Source organism: Martes martes (assembly GCF_963455335.1).
Source record: "Martes martes genome assembly, chromosome: 12".
In the NCBI taxonomy this organism is placed as follows: domain Eukaryota; kingdom Metazoa; phylum Chordata; class Mammalia; order Carnivora; family Mustelidae; genus Martes; species Martes martes.
Genome location: NC_137900.1, coordinates 91,467,468 through 91,481,906, shown reverse-complemented (window position 1 = coordinate 91,481,906; position 14,439 = coordinate 91,467,468). Strand labels below are relative to the sequence as shown.

Genomic DNA, 14,439 nt, shown 5'->3' with positions numbered 1-14,439 from the left:
TTTGCATCTCAGTCTGGGCCAGTGGGGAAAAATCAGCTTGCTCCTAGGACTATGGGGCCATGCTGGCTTTCATGCAGCTTTGAGGAGGAGGATTCAGGGTTATACCCCCAGAGTGGCAGAAAATTTCCCAAGTTAGAGGAACAGGTGGTTCTAGGCTGGCAGAAAACCAGCCCAGAGGGACAGACTCTCCACTTGAGCCATACTGGATTTCCACAATAAATAAAGCTCTGAAGACGAACTCACAATCCAGAATCACCAGCATATGTGGGAAGCAGCCCACCATGAACCCGCAGCAGGCCAGAGTTATGTGCCTTCCTGAGAACTTCAGATAACAGAATAAACACCAGAAATTATGTTTTAAGAATTAGGAAAAGCATAACAAAGTAATTAAGAACTTAAAAAAATGTATGATGCACATGCACAATAGATTTGATCTGACTTCGGCTCAGCTCGTGAGCTCAAGGTCCTGGGATCCAGCCCCATGCTGGGCTCCGTGCTCAGCAGGGATCTGCTTAGGGAGTCTGCTTGGGGACTCTCTCTCTCTCTGCCCCTCTGCCCCTCCCCTGCTCACACATGCACACTTTGAAATAAACAAGTAAATCCTTAAAAAAAAAAAAACACAAATTTGAGGGAAAAAATTCCAGTAATAAAGAGAAAGAGGAGATCTTAAAAGCAACAAGAGTGAACTGGGGCCCAGCAGAAAGGCCCCCACCAAGAAGGGGTGTTCTGTTACCAGCAAGGTAGTGACCAGAGAAAATGCCATCAACAGTCACAATCGCATCCATTAGGTCAGTTTCAAGAGGCGTGGCCCCCCGGCACTCAAAGAGTCCCAGAAATCTGCCACGAAGGAGATGGGGAACTCCACGTGTGTGCGCTGAAGCCAGGCTCGGCAACGCTGTCTGGGCCAGAGGAATAAGGAATGCCCCGAACCACATCCAGAAAACGTGAGGAGGACAAAGAATCACCAGACAAGCTCTCCAGGCTGGTTACTATGGACCTGTCACCACTTTCAAAAACCCACAGTTAGCGAGGATAAAAACTAACTGCTAAATATCAAATAACAGTATAAAACTGGGGGATGCCTGGGGGGCTCAGTCAGCTGAGCGTCTGCCTTCAGCTCAGCTCGTGATCCCAGGGTCCTGGGATCGAGCCCCATGGTGGGCTCCCTTCTTGGTGGGGGCCTGCTTCTCTCCCGCTCCCCCTGCTTGCACGCTCTCTGACAAATAAGTACATACACAAAATCTAAAACAAAAAAACAAAAAAAACCCAAAAACTATAAAACTGCAAAAAAAAAAAAAAAAGAGCCGTGGCCAGAGAGCAAACAGAGCAGGTTACACAGACACGAGTCACCCTCAGTGGCATCGGGAGCCAGAAGAAAAGGAAATACTATCTTCTGGGTCCTGAAAGAACGAACTGCCAACCTAGAATTTTACACCCAGCGAGAGAAAGGGTGTCATACAGACTTTTTCAGGCAAAGAAAACCTACTGCCAGAAAAATCTGAAGAACTCAAGAGAACATACTTCGTGGAGAAACGTCTCACCCAAATGGAAGGAAAATGCGAGAGAGAAGGCGCTGAAGAAACCAGTGTGCGGACAGGCAAATCTGGCCAGGCGTAGATTCCACGAAGCAAGACAAACAGTAATGACTAACGTGGTGGCCAGAAACACACGGAACTAAACTCCTAGGGAAAAAGAGGAAGACAGACTGACGAGGTCACGGGAGCTCAGGTCAGCAGTAAGGACGCTGACCGGCTGCTGCGAGTCAGAGGCGTGTGTGAGAGTGTCGTGTGACCACTAACAGAGTAGAAACAGAACGCAGAGTACAACCACCAAAACAACAGGGAGATTTGTTCCAAAAAATGAAGAAAAAGAAAAGCACAGAAAGGCGAGATTCACAGAAAGCCAGAAAGTAGGAAATCTGAATATAATAATCCCCAAGATCTAAAGTGAGGCACTTTGGCGCTTAAGTTGGACTTTTCCGAGTGTAAAACCACACACATCTTGCATGTACAAACTGCCCCGAAAAAAGGGCTCAGAGAGGCTGACAGTAAAAAGATGGAAAAAAAGATACCAAGTAAGCACTCAGGAAAAGGAAACCGGAATGAGGACATTAATATCCAACAGAGTGGACATCAGAGGGAGGAAGCAGCCAAGCACAGCAGGTGCCACGTGACGACAGCAAGGACAGAACAAGACGGGTCGCTCCGCACCCGCCTGCTTCCAAGACAACGGAAGTAAAACGCGACAGGCTTAGGGATCTGATAGATCCACAGTCAGAGCGGGAGACTTTCCCCGCACCTCTTGGTAAGTGGGCAAGCGGGGCTAAGAGCTCGAGGTTGGACAGGTATGTGCACACAGCACAGTCAGCAAGTTCCAGGTAACGGGCCGCGTCCAATTGGAGGATAACATTGTTTTCAAGCAGCTAGAATGTTTAAAAAAAAAAAGATCATGTAAGAGCCTACCAAGAAAATGTCAACAAGTGCCAAGCAATCTAGACCAGGAACTGGTTGGTGCACAAAAGCCCTAGAGTGAAGTCTGACCTGCCACCTGTTGTTAAAAACAAAGCTCTACCGGAAAGTGACCAGGCTCATTCAATTACTATCATCTCTGGTCATTTTTGTTCTAAAACAGTAAAATGGAGTAGTGCTCAAAGCCTAAAATATTGACTATCTGGCATTTATAGGGAAGTTTCCTGATCCCTCTTCTCTATCGTCCAAATAATATTGCCTATACACAAAGCAACCACATTAGAAATTAACACCACCTGGTTGGCTCAGTGGGTGGCTCAGTGGGTTAAGCCCCTGCCTCTGGCTCAGGCCCTGATCTTAGGATCCTGGGAAGGAGCCCCGCATCAGGCTCTCTGTGTAGCAGGGAGCCTGCTTCCCCCTCTCTCTCTGCCTGCCTCTCTGCCAAATAAATAAAATCTTAAAAAAAGAAAAGAAATTAACACCACAAGGAAATCTTAAAACTCGATGGAAAATTTATAACGTACCATTAAAAATCATCAACCAAAAAAGGGTGATGAACCAAAATCAGACTAACATTTGAAACTGTACAACAATAAAAACGCTGTATCTTAAAACTTCCATTCGTGGGAATTTATAGTTGAGGTCATATTTGAATACTTACAGCAAAAGATCAGAAATTAATGACCTAAGTATTCAACATAATTAGTTAAAAAGAAGAGAAAAATTTCAAAGGAATTAATGAGGAAAAGAACAGAAATTAATATAATACAAGCCAAATAAAATAAAGGAATTAAGAAATCCCAAAGCTGCTTTTTAAAAATGGCATTACGCAAACCTTGGGAAGGACAAATCAAGGACAAAAAGGAAGGGAGAAAGCACAAAGAACATTACAAATGGAAAGAGATAAACTTCAATTAAAAAAGAAAAAAGAGCAGGACAAAACGACACAGTAAGAACGCCAGAACTAATTAAAATGATGTATAACGCGTGACCGGAAGGACAATCCCCAGCGATTCCGTGTGACTAGTACCGTGACCGTGTCCTCACTTTGCAAACAACAGAAAGCTCCAGCTCAGACGGGTCCCGTGGGCTGCAGGAGAGGCCGGACTGGAGTCCAGGTGGGTCTACCTCCCGAAGGAAGGCCCTTCCCCCCACACCATCCCAGCCTCTCCCCGCATGGCCCACTGGAGCTGCTTACCCGAGGGGTGGAGGGCAGACGGGTAGAAATCCACGGGGGCGCGAGGGGGCGGGATTCGTGGGTCCATGTAGGAAGGCATCATCATCCACCTGGGATCGAAGCCCAGCATCTGGGGATGGTGGGGGTAGAAGGTGCGCTGTGGGTGGGACGGCGGAGGGTACACCGGCTGCCAGTGCTGCATTTTGTACAGCTGCTCCTGGCCGGGGAGAAAGACCGGGTCAGGCACGTGCTCCGGGCAGAGCCTGCACCTGCGCGTGTACTCACTTGCAAACACATACGCTCACGTGCACACACGACACATACACACACTCACATACCGCCCCCCCACCCCCACCGAGTCACACCAAGCCCGGGCTTGAGGAGTCTCTGACGGCTCCCCACAGCTCTCGGCGGAGCAGCCCGAATCCCACCAGGCCCCATGGGAGCCGCCCCACCTGCCTCGACCTTCGGCGCCCACAACTGCCTGCCTCGTGGGGCCCTGGTGACACACGGGGCCCTCCACCTAGAAGGCTCCTGTTCCCGCCATCCTGGCTCAGCCCTGCTCTTCCTTCAGGCTTGCGCTGAGAGAACCCTTGCTCTGGGCAGCCCCACCACGGTCCATGGCAGCCCCCGGCGGCCGGCCTCTGCCCTGCAGCGCTGGGACCGCCCTCCGTGCCCTGAGGGCGGGTGAGGGTCTCACGTCGCCCGTCTCCCCTCACAGCAGTGACACCCTTGCCTCCGACCACCAGTCATGGCACAAAGAAAAGTCGCTGCACACACAGATGAGTATCAGCAAACCATTCTAGTGAAGGTCCTAGACCCTGTGAGGATTCAGTTCCAGCCCTGCCCCCCTGGCATCGCTGACCCCTGGGGCCGCCCTCACAACACCCAAAACCAGCCTTCCAGCAGGACTCAGGTGCCGAGGCGGACAAGGAGAAGAGCTGACCGGCTGCGCCCTTCCCTTCTACAAACAGGAAGGCCCGGGCCGGGCGCGCCGGACAGCTCTGCGGCCCCTCACCAGCACCCACCAGCAGGGCCCCGGGCTGCCAGCCTCCACGCAGAGCTCCCCTGTCCGGCCCCCAGGCCCTCAGGGAACCTGACCAGACGGTCTGTCGGGCCGGCTCCTTCAGCTTCCCTGGTGCGTTCAGACTCCTTTCTATCCTGGAGGAAGGACTTAGTGGTTCCTGCCCCTGCCCCCGCCCCGCAGGGTTACTCTCACGGCTGTGTCTGGCTGGAGCTACCGCGGAGAGCCTCCTGGTCGGTTAACTCCCCGCCAAGCCTGCGAATCACGGCATGGTGCCGGCTCACACTGTCGCACAGCCACGGCACGAGGGATGTCTCTTCTTGTTTGTAGCTCAGGAGCTGGGGGGCTTCCGAAATACCTCACGGGGACCCGCGGAAAGGAGGAGCTTAGGTGAAGGCTTTAAAAGCAACTAAAAGAGATTCCGGAAAAGGCTGAAGACCCTGATGTGTCTCCCCAAGGCACACATGTTCTGATCCACGCTCAGTGACGGCTAACCACGACAGACACCACATCTGGCTGCCGGGCGACGTGATGTCCACATGCCACCTGTCTCCCACTAAGTGCACCGCTCGTCAGTAGAACCTGTTCCTCCACGCGTCCTCCTTGAAGACACAGTTGCGAGTGAGTGCTCCAGCGCGGCCACCAGAGTTGGTATGAGGACAACAATACCCTGTCATCCTCCCCAGGGCAGACAAGGTCCCTTTTGAGGTTTAGGGACCACTAATAAAGAGGATACTGACGACACCGATAAGCCAGTCTGCAGGTGCCCCAAGGGCCTGGCTGCCCTGTGGAGGCAGGAGTTCACTCCTCCCGGCCCGTCCAAGGCCACGCCCGACTAGAGAAGCTGCGCAATCAGGATCAGAATCAGTTCGACTCAACACCTACAAAACTACATCCTTAGCCCAAAGCTAGCACACCTCTCCAACAGCTTTGCAAGCCCTCCTGGGCCTCGTCTCTCCCCGGGAGGGTCCCAGGGTGGACACCACTGGTCTAAGGAGAAGCCACAGTGCACTGCTCGGAGCGGGCACGCGCACCACCACCACTTCCTTGCCGACATCGGACAACATGGCCGGCCGCTACCAGCAGCGGTTCTATTCGTTCATAGGAGAAATCACTTGGAAAAATGAAAAATGGCCAGGGCTGCTCTCCTAAGGCTCTAAGTTTCCAGGCCCAGCCCCTGACCCCTGCCGATGATGGGGGTATGCGAGGGCAGATCCCTGCCGGCTGTTCTCCCCGAAGGGGGAGGGGACATCCACCAAGCCGTCCGACCTGTTTACCTGCTGCTGCTGGCGCTGGAATCTGGGAGGAAGTGACTTCTGGTACTTGAACTCCTGCGCGGGGGACCCAGCCTCCCTGGCCCCCTCCTCACTGCCGCTGCTCTGGGCCACGGCTGGAGGAGCCGTGGGGGTTTCTTCTGAAAACGTACTGGGGGCTCCCTGGGCAGAGAACTCGGGAGAGCCTAGAGGACAAATAACGAGAAAAATGTCTGCAGTGAGCTCACAAAAGCTGGGCTGGCCGAACGTTTACGGCAAACGCTCGTTCTTGCTGGTGCAGACATTCCAAGGCTGGCCGATCCCCAGCCCTGAGCCCCGGCACGTGCTAATAACACCTGCCCTGCACGCGTGAGCTCACAGACGCCCCGGGACGCCATCCCTCTGGAGGTGAGAAAGGGAAGGATCAAGAGGTCAGGTGACCTGCCAGGGTCACACAGTGGGCGGTGAGGCTGGGGTTCAGTTCCAGGCGAGAGAGGTTTTATTGAAAAGGACTCCAGCAAAGCGGACAGCAGCCACCAGCTCGGGACAGCCCACACCCATCCGAGCAGCGGGCGTCAACACATCTAAAGGTTGCACAAGTCACTGCGCCTCTCCTTGCCCGCCTCCTCACTGGTAAAGGGAAGAGAACAGTTTCCCTCTTTCTTGCCCCCATCCCAGCTTTCTAGCTTTGCACTGGGGTGGGGGGGGGGTCCCTCAGCTTTACTGAAGTATAATTAATGCCTGCATTCTTAATTCTACTGCAGGGGACAATCAAATCCCCACGCAAACGCCAGAGACCTGGCGGTATGCCCCAGAGGAAGGCCACAGAAGCACAGGGCAGGGGCACACGCAGCACCCAGGTCCACCCCGAGGACCTGTCTCAACGGAGCAGTGCTCACACCAAAGCACCCGCTTCCCAGACTCTCCAGCTCAGTGAGTACTGGGGCTGGGCACAGGCCACACCCAGACTTCCGGGCAAGGAAACGGACAGAACAGTTGTCGGTTTCTCAGAGATCCCCCGCCAGAGGGGCCGGGGACCAACAGATCAGGAGTAAGACCCACCTGAGCAGCCTTCAGGGACTGAACCCAGCATCAGACTCTTCTCTCCTAAAAAGAGTGGCTTTTAGTTCATTTAAGGATATCACAAAGAAGGGCGCCTGGGTGGCTCTGTCAGTTAAGTGTCTGCCTTCAGCTCAGGTCGTGATTCCAGAGTCCCAGGATCGAGCCCCGCATCGGGCTCCCTGCTCAGCGGGAAGCCTGCTTCTCTGTCTCCCTCTCTCCCTGCTCATTCTCTCTCTCTCTCCCTCTCTCGCAAATAAAATCTTTAAAAAAAAAAAAGAAAGAAAGAAATCACAAAGAACAAAGCTGGCCGTACTCTTTCAAACCGCTGCAGGAGCCCCTCTCCACCACGCGGCGTTGTTCAACATCCCTTACGGAGCCACGTGATCCACTCCCTGCAGAATTAATGCCAGGAAGAACGCACTCGAACGAGCAGAGCAGGCGGGCTTCTCTCAATGCCACAAAGGTACGTTCTTTGTGATTTTCTTAAATGAACTAAAAGGACCCTTTGCTAGCGCCTGCATCTTTGGCTGGGCGGGGGCAGGAACGAGAACAGCGATGAAGACGATGAGGACAGAGTTGGTAACACGCATGCTTTCCGTATCTGGAAGGTGCGCCCAGTGCTTTCTGTACGTGCTCTGCCGTGCCCTCGGCGTGCGGGCAGGAACACACTACTCCATCCCGTTGGACAGGAACACACTACTTCCATCCTGTCTTACAGACAAGGAAACAAGCGCCAGGGAGGCGAAGTGTGTAGCTACAACAGGATGTGAACTCAGGCCAGAACTCAACGACCCGTGCTTCCCGCATTCCCTCGATGGCCGCTGCCAGCTGCACCGGAAAGCCAGGGAGAAGCAAACAGAGCACAGCCAACAGCCCAGGGTGGCTGGTTCACGGGACCAGGCGCAGCGCCTACCTTTGCGCACAGCAGGGCCATTCTCCTGTGGGGGCGGCTTCTCAGTGCCTGGAGATCGGGGCACCTCCTTCTCTGCCTGCTTCTGGGCCTCGCCCGCCTTCTGAGCCTGCTTGCACTTCTGGTCCAGCTGCTTAAGCTTGGCGGCACAGGCAGCCAGCCTCTCCTCCCGGGCTCGGCGCTCCTCCTCCTCCCGGCGCTTTCGGGCTCGCTCCACAGCCTCGGACATCTCCGACTGCACAAACTTCTGCCGTGGGGCTGGCTTGTCCTCTTTGTCCTCAAGAGACTGTTGTCGGAACATGCTGCCCAGCGAGGACTTCTGCCCAGAGAATAAAGTTGGATGAAACAACGGGCCCGAGCCCAGGAGACGGGCCACCCCACCATGCGATCAGCTCTCCTTCCCAAGACCCCTGAGCACCTTTAAGAGGCAGCAGTAGTCAGGTGCCGAGTGGACCCGGGTTTCAATCCTGCTTGGCCCTTTACTAATCTGCAGTGAGGTCTGGGCAAGTGCCAGTGTCCTCTACCCTAGCTCCCCCTGTGTAAGCCGGGGACAAAGGAGGACCGAGGGACAGTGCACATGCAACGAAGGCCATGCAAAGCGCTCTGCACCGTGACTGACACGGGGAACAGCACCGGATGCTCTCACCACAGCTAATGCACACATAAGAACGTCAGCACCCCCCCAACCCGGCCCGGCTAGTGGAAAGGAGCAGACACCCCCACATTCATCATCTCAGTTGCAAAACGGCTCTCCTCTTTCTCCCATGAAAATATAGAAACCTCTGGGTGTAAAGAGGCACAAGAATTTAAAATTCACCGTCACACATACGGTTTCAAAGTGACTCTTCATATAAAAACATCTCTTTGGGGCCATTTCATCTGCTTCTGAGTCTCTCATTGGTTTCCAGTTACTGGGCAACCAGTGGGACGCCCTCCCAGCCCTGGGAAGGGGGCTCCCCAACGTGCAGGGAGTGGAGCTGCAGGCAGGGAGCATCGCAGCACAGACGTCAGGCAGGTGTAATTCAGCACCGGTCACCGAAATTCCAGTGGGGAATGACCCTCCAAAACAGAGCCTCCTGTGCCAGGTGCTCGCGGCAGACACATACAAGGGTCCCCAGCCCTCCAAAATCAATAAACAAGATCTGTGCCTTTCCTCGCGTGCTCATGGGCCCTCCACAAAAGCGCCACGCGACACATTTACTGCAGTCAAGGACTTTCCTCCTGAAAGTTATCTACTCGTAATCAAGAGACAATAACGACAACCAGAGAGGATTAGGAACTTGGAACCTGGAAGCAGAGAAACACTTTCAGAAGATGGGACTGGGGTGCGAGAGAGCACTGTCCTTTCACGTTGCCTGGGACCAGGCCTACCCCCGTGCTCTGAACGCTGTGCACAGGGGCACCCCAGGGCCTACATCGTCATTTACCTCATGCCCCAGGGCTCCCAGAAATGAAAGGGCACATGTCGAACTCCACAAGATATCTGGAGCGCCCTAACAGTAGCTGCCGTTTCACGGACCTCACGCTCTGCAAAGCGTCTGAACTTTTCAGAAGCCTGAATGCATGAAATTATAGAGATTTTTTTTTCTTTGCTGACTCAGTCAACTCACGTTGTTGTTTATGAGCAGATCAAAGTGAAACCTTCTTGGAATACTGAGTAACCCCCAGAAAGGAATGAAATCTGGATTAACTGCACGGTAACTTCCAAGAACAGCTCTGTGTCAATTCTGTTTCACTTTTGTGTTCCCTAGCCCTAGCACAGCGCCTGGCACACAACAGGTACTTGATACAAAAGACTGAAGATAAAGGCATTTTCATTTTATATGACGTGGAACCAGAGTCCCTTAAATGACAAAGTGCCTTAAAAATGGCAATTTTGTTACTGTTGGCATAATTTTCCCATGTGTACCTGAATTAATGCCTTTCTTAGACCTAACTCCGTGCCTCCTGGACAATCTGTCCCAAAGCCCCGAAGCACGGCCCAGCAAGGCAGGCACACGGTGGCAGGCAGTCCTGGAGGCTAAGAGCAGGTGGTCAGAGCCCAGGCATCGAGAGGACGGTGTCCATGTGGAGGTGCGGCTGGTGTGGGAGTTAGAGCCCAACCAAGCTGGGTGAGGAGGCAATTCACAAGGAGAGGTGGCCCAGCAGGGAGATTCAGGGCATCCATGCAGGGCAGGGGAATGGGGCACTGATAGCTGAGAGGGCAAGGAGGGCATCGGTGCAAGGGAGAGAGCGAGGGGGCAGAAACGGGAGACTGGTCACACACAGGGGGACTGATCAAGTCAGTGTGAACACTAGGGACGATGGGAACAGGTATCTCACTGTTGGAAAGAGGAGTTACAGATACACGGTGGGAAAAAACCAAGCTGGATTGTGTGGAACTGGAGCTAACACTGTGAAGTCATGGTTCTCTACACAGATACATGAATAATGAAGACATGTACATGCATCTGTGTGTACACACGTATCTGCATATACACACACCTGTCCTCACCCTGTCCACCAAGCAGTGAGCACTCCTGATACCCACATTATTGGTTTCTAAGTATCTTAAGGGCTGATTCCAGAGCAAGACAAGGTAAGCACAAAATGACCTTAGAAAAGCTATCCTGGGGTGCCTGCCTGGTAGACCAACCATGCAACTCTTGATCTCAGGGTTGTGAGTTCAAGACCCATGTTGGGTGTAGAGCTTACTTGGGGGAAAAAGGAGATTGAAAAAAAAAGAAAAAGAGAAAAGAAAAGAAAAAAGCTTCTCCTATCAGAAAGCAAAGAAACTGCTTAATAATGGATGGGACACATAAGGACAGACACCAGCCTGAAGAGGCTCCTGACGGCCAAATCAAAGATAGCCGGAGCTGCAGAACAGTAAGAGGAACAGACTATAACCCACTGATATGAATAAGGAAACTGGAAGTTTAATGAGAAACAGAATAGTTATATTTTCAAAGTATCTCCCCACAAATTTTTTATAAGTTACAAATGTGGATGAGAGAAACTCCATGGTGTGAAATTTGGTGAGCATTAAAACCTTAGTTAAGAGATCAGAGTGATGATGGGGCACCTGGGTGGCTCAGTGGGTGAAGCCTCTGCCTTCGGCTCAGGTCATGATCTCAGGGTCCTGGGATGGAGCCCCACATCAGGCTCTCTGCTCAGCAGGGAGCCTGCTTCCTCCTCTCTCTCTGCCTGCCTCTCTGCCTACTTGTAATCTCTGTCAAATAAATAAATAAAATCTTTTAAAAAAAAGAGAGAGAGAGCAATCAGAGTGATGCTGTCAGAGCGTGGACAAAGTGGGATCAGTCACATGGGGCGATACAAGGAGAAGAGTCAGTGTCATCCCTGAGACATTCTAGCCAAAAATGGAAACCTTGGAAACCCAACCGGAGGTGAATTCCACAAAACAAATGACTTGCAATCTCGGTAAGGGTCAGAGTCATGAGCGTGAAGGAAGCTGAGGGCTCCTCCAGACTGGAGGCAGCCCATGATTCGGAAGTGGATTCTTCTGTAGCAAGGACACTGATGGAGCAAACAGAATAAGCTAGATGGGGCTGAGAATCGGATGCCGGTGAGGCACCAATGCCGACTTCCTGGTTTTAACCGTGGTTACCTACGAGGCAGAAAATAAATACCAAAGCATTCTGCGGGCACAGGGCCTGACCAGGCTGGTAACTTACTCTAAAAATGGTTCAGAGAAAAATATTCTTTGTGTTGTGCTTCCAACTTTTTGGTTAAGTTTGTGACTGTTTCAAAATTTTAAAAATAAACTTTTTAAATGAAAAATCAAGAGAGAGAAATGTCCACCCAGGACTTCTCAGAAACCACGAACTCAGTGAAGTGCAAACGTAGAGGGCAGACAACCAGACGACCATCGTGCTGCGGTCCTGAAGCTCGGTGAGAGGAGTCTGAGAAGAGCAGGTGCGTGCATGCACATGTGTCTCCCAAGCTAACCACAGGCACAGAACCCCTCCAGTGACCACAGTACCTGGTAGTCAGGGCCGGACGCCCAGCTGTGAAGTTTCCTGGAAGGTGGCTGAGGTTCTGGCACTTTCCGGACGACACGGGTCACTGCTTCGCCCCAGTCTTTTCCTTCCTCCTGGGGACGCTTGGCATCAGCACTGTCCGCAGAGCTCATTGACAACTGCCGCTGCCGTCTGGGGTCCCAACTGCTCCTGGGACAGACCGCAGTGCGTGTGAGTTCTCCCAGATAGCCCAAGTGCGCTCTGGTCTTACCCGTCAGAGGGCCTCAGGAATCCCCCAGCCAGCTGTCTACACACCAATGTCGTTCCCTGGAACAGACCTAGCCTGCGTGGGTGAGAGGACACGCCCGGAACACCAAAATCCAGCACCAACATCTACCAAGTCACTCTTACACAAAAAAACTTCCACATCCATTACTTGGTTTACAGGAAGTTAAGTCCTTTCTCCCCCATTTTAAAGAATTGGTAACAGAGTCTCGAGACGCTGGGGAGCTGTCTTCCCAGGAAGAGCGAACAGATTTGAACCTGAGATCCCAGATGAAGGTCCTTCCCCTTAGACTATGGCTCCTTCCCTATGCTTTGCATAAAGGAGGAGCTCAATCAATTTTCCTCAGAACAGCAAACAAGGACTCACTGGATGATGCCATAACAGAGCAAGAGGAGGAAGCAGAGCAGACACAGCACAGAGCAGAAGAGGGGTTCCGAACGGAGGCTGGGGGGAATGGAGGTCTGCAGAGTGCCCACCTTTACATGCTGCAGGGGAAACAAAGGCACCAGGATAAAAAAATGCGGGCATTTACCAAGCACTGCTTTCGTGCAAAAGCAGCGCCCGGCATACGTCAAGGAGTTCAGCGAAAAGCAGCGGGTCAGGTCAGGTATGGCTAGTATGTGTGTGTCTGCGCGTGTCCGTGCACATGGGCACGGGGAGGGCAGAGGGAGGATGGGGCCAGGAAGCTGCCTTAGATCACAGTGGGCCAGCAACTGCTAGGACTCCCGACGTCACTTTGAGAGGCGCCGAGACCACACAAGGCTCCTGACGCACCAGGAAAGACAACCAAGGCATAGTGTGGAGGAAGGACCTGAGGTGGCTAACCTCTGAAAGGTCCGGAGAAGAAAGGACGTGGTCCCAGGGGCCCAGAGACAATGAACAGGAAGGGATGGAGTCCAGGGAAGTGTCAGGAGCCCGTCACGGATGGGGAAACAAAGAAGATTCAAGGAAGACGGGGGAGCTTGGAGGAGGAGCCTCACAACCAACTCAGGAAACACCGAAAAGAGTGCAGGTTCAGGGAGGGGATGGTTTGGGGACTCTCAATTTGAGATGTCCTTGGTCACAGCCAGCAGCGAAGCTGGGTCCAAACCCACACTTAACTCTTTCAGTTGAATATTCCATTCACGTCAGCTGAAAGAGTCGAGGAGCAGTGTCCGACTGCTCCCTATGTCTGTAAAATCGTATGGTTTTGCCTTTAATTTAAATTCTTGCTCACAATTCCTTCTGGGTTTAATGTTCCAAGAACTGACCCATAGATTTTTCCCAAGTGCATTCAAAGCTTCAGTTAAAATCAAGTAGCATTTTAAGTTAGAGAAGCCTCAATTACTTAATTGTTTGTGTATCAGAGAAAAAGTGGCAGAAGATCCCTACCCACTCCCTCTAGAAGGACTTTGAAGTACATAACATGGAATAAGAAAGAAAAAGACTTGCAGACTCAACTATGTAAACATTCAGTTACTGACAATAAAACTGACAAAAAGAAAAACATCAAAGCATTAATAGCGAAACAATATAAAACACTAATCACATTTTAAAAGGGATATAGTAAGTCTAATAAATATATGTACAAAGGAAATAAATAGGCAATCCCACACAAAGGAAAGCATTCATACTTGCTGGTATCAAAAATAAAATTAAATTAAAAAGCAAATTAAAGCAGCCATAGGTACTATTTAAAAAGTACTAGCCGGGGTACAAGGGTGGCTCAGTCTGTTAAGCATCTGCCTTCAGCTCAGGTCATGATCCCAGTGTCCTGTGATCGAGCCCTGAGTTAGGCTCCCTGCTCAGCCAAGAGCCTGCTTCTCCTTCTCCCTCGGCCCCTCTCCTGCTTGTGCTCTCTCTCCTCCTCTCTCAAATAAATAAACTCTTAAAACAACAACAACAACAAAAAAAAGGTACTAGCCAGAGAGTCTGGCTGGCTTAGTTGGTAGAGCATGAGACTCTTGATCTCAGGGTCATGAGTTTGAGTCCCACAATGGGGGTGGAATTTACTTTAAAAATAAAAGTACTGGCCAATCAATCTACTGGTATCATGACAAAAACCAGAGGGACCAAACTACAATGAAGTATTTTCCAAAGGGCATTACAGGTAAAATGAGTCCAGTGAAATGATTCAAAAAAGAGAAAAGGAATGAAACGGTCAGTGAGTTCAGGTAATGCGGCATGCCCCACTCGGAGCTTCTCCCCAAAGATCTCCCCAAAGATCCCTGACACGCTCTAGCACGCCAGTCGGAGGCTTTGGGCAACGATGGAGTAAAGGAGTTAGGTGAAGCCCGTTGGTTTCCCAAACTTGCCTGGCAGAG

General features: G+C 51.7%; 1 protein-coding gene across 1 annotated transcript in view; it reads right to left on the bottom strand.

Moving 5' to 3' along the window:
- The window catches only part of PRRC2B (proline rich coiled-coil 2B), an 86,144-nt gene that overhangs the window by 22,799 nt on the left and 48,906 nt on the right, over window positions 1-14,439 (bottom strand). Inside the window, exons 11-14 of the mRNA XM_080819350.1 lie at window positions 11,874-12,060; window positions 7,898-8,213; window positions 5,947-6,128; window positions 3,667-3,862 (exon numbers count right to left, since the gene is read on the bottom strand). Coding sequence (XP_080675476.1) covers window positions 3,667-3,862; window positions 5,947-6,128; window positions 7,898-8,213; window positions 11,874-12,060 — 881 coding nt within the window. The remainder of the gene's footprint in view (window positions 1-3,666; window positions 3,863-5,946; window positions 6,129-7,897; window positions 8,214-11,873; window positions 12,061-14,439) is intronic.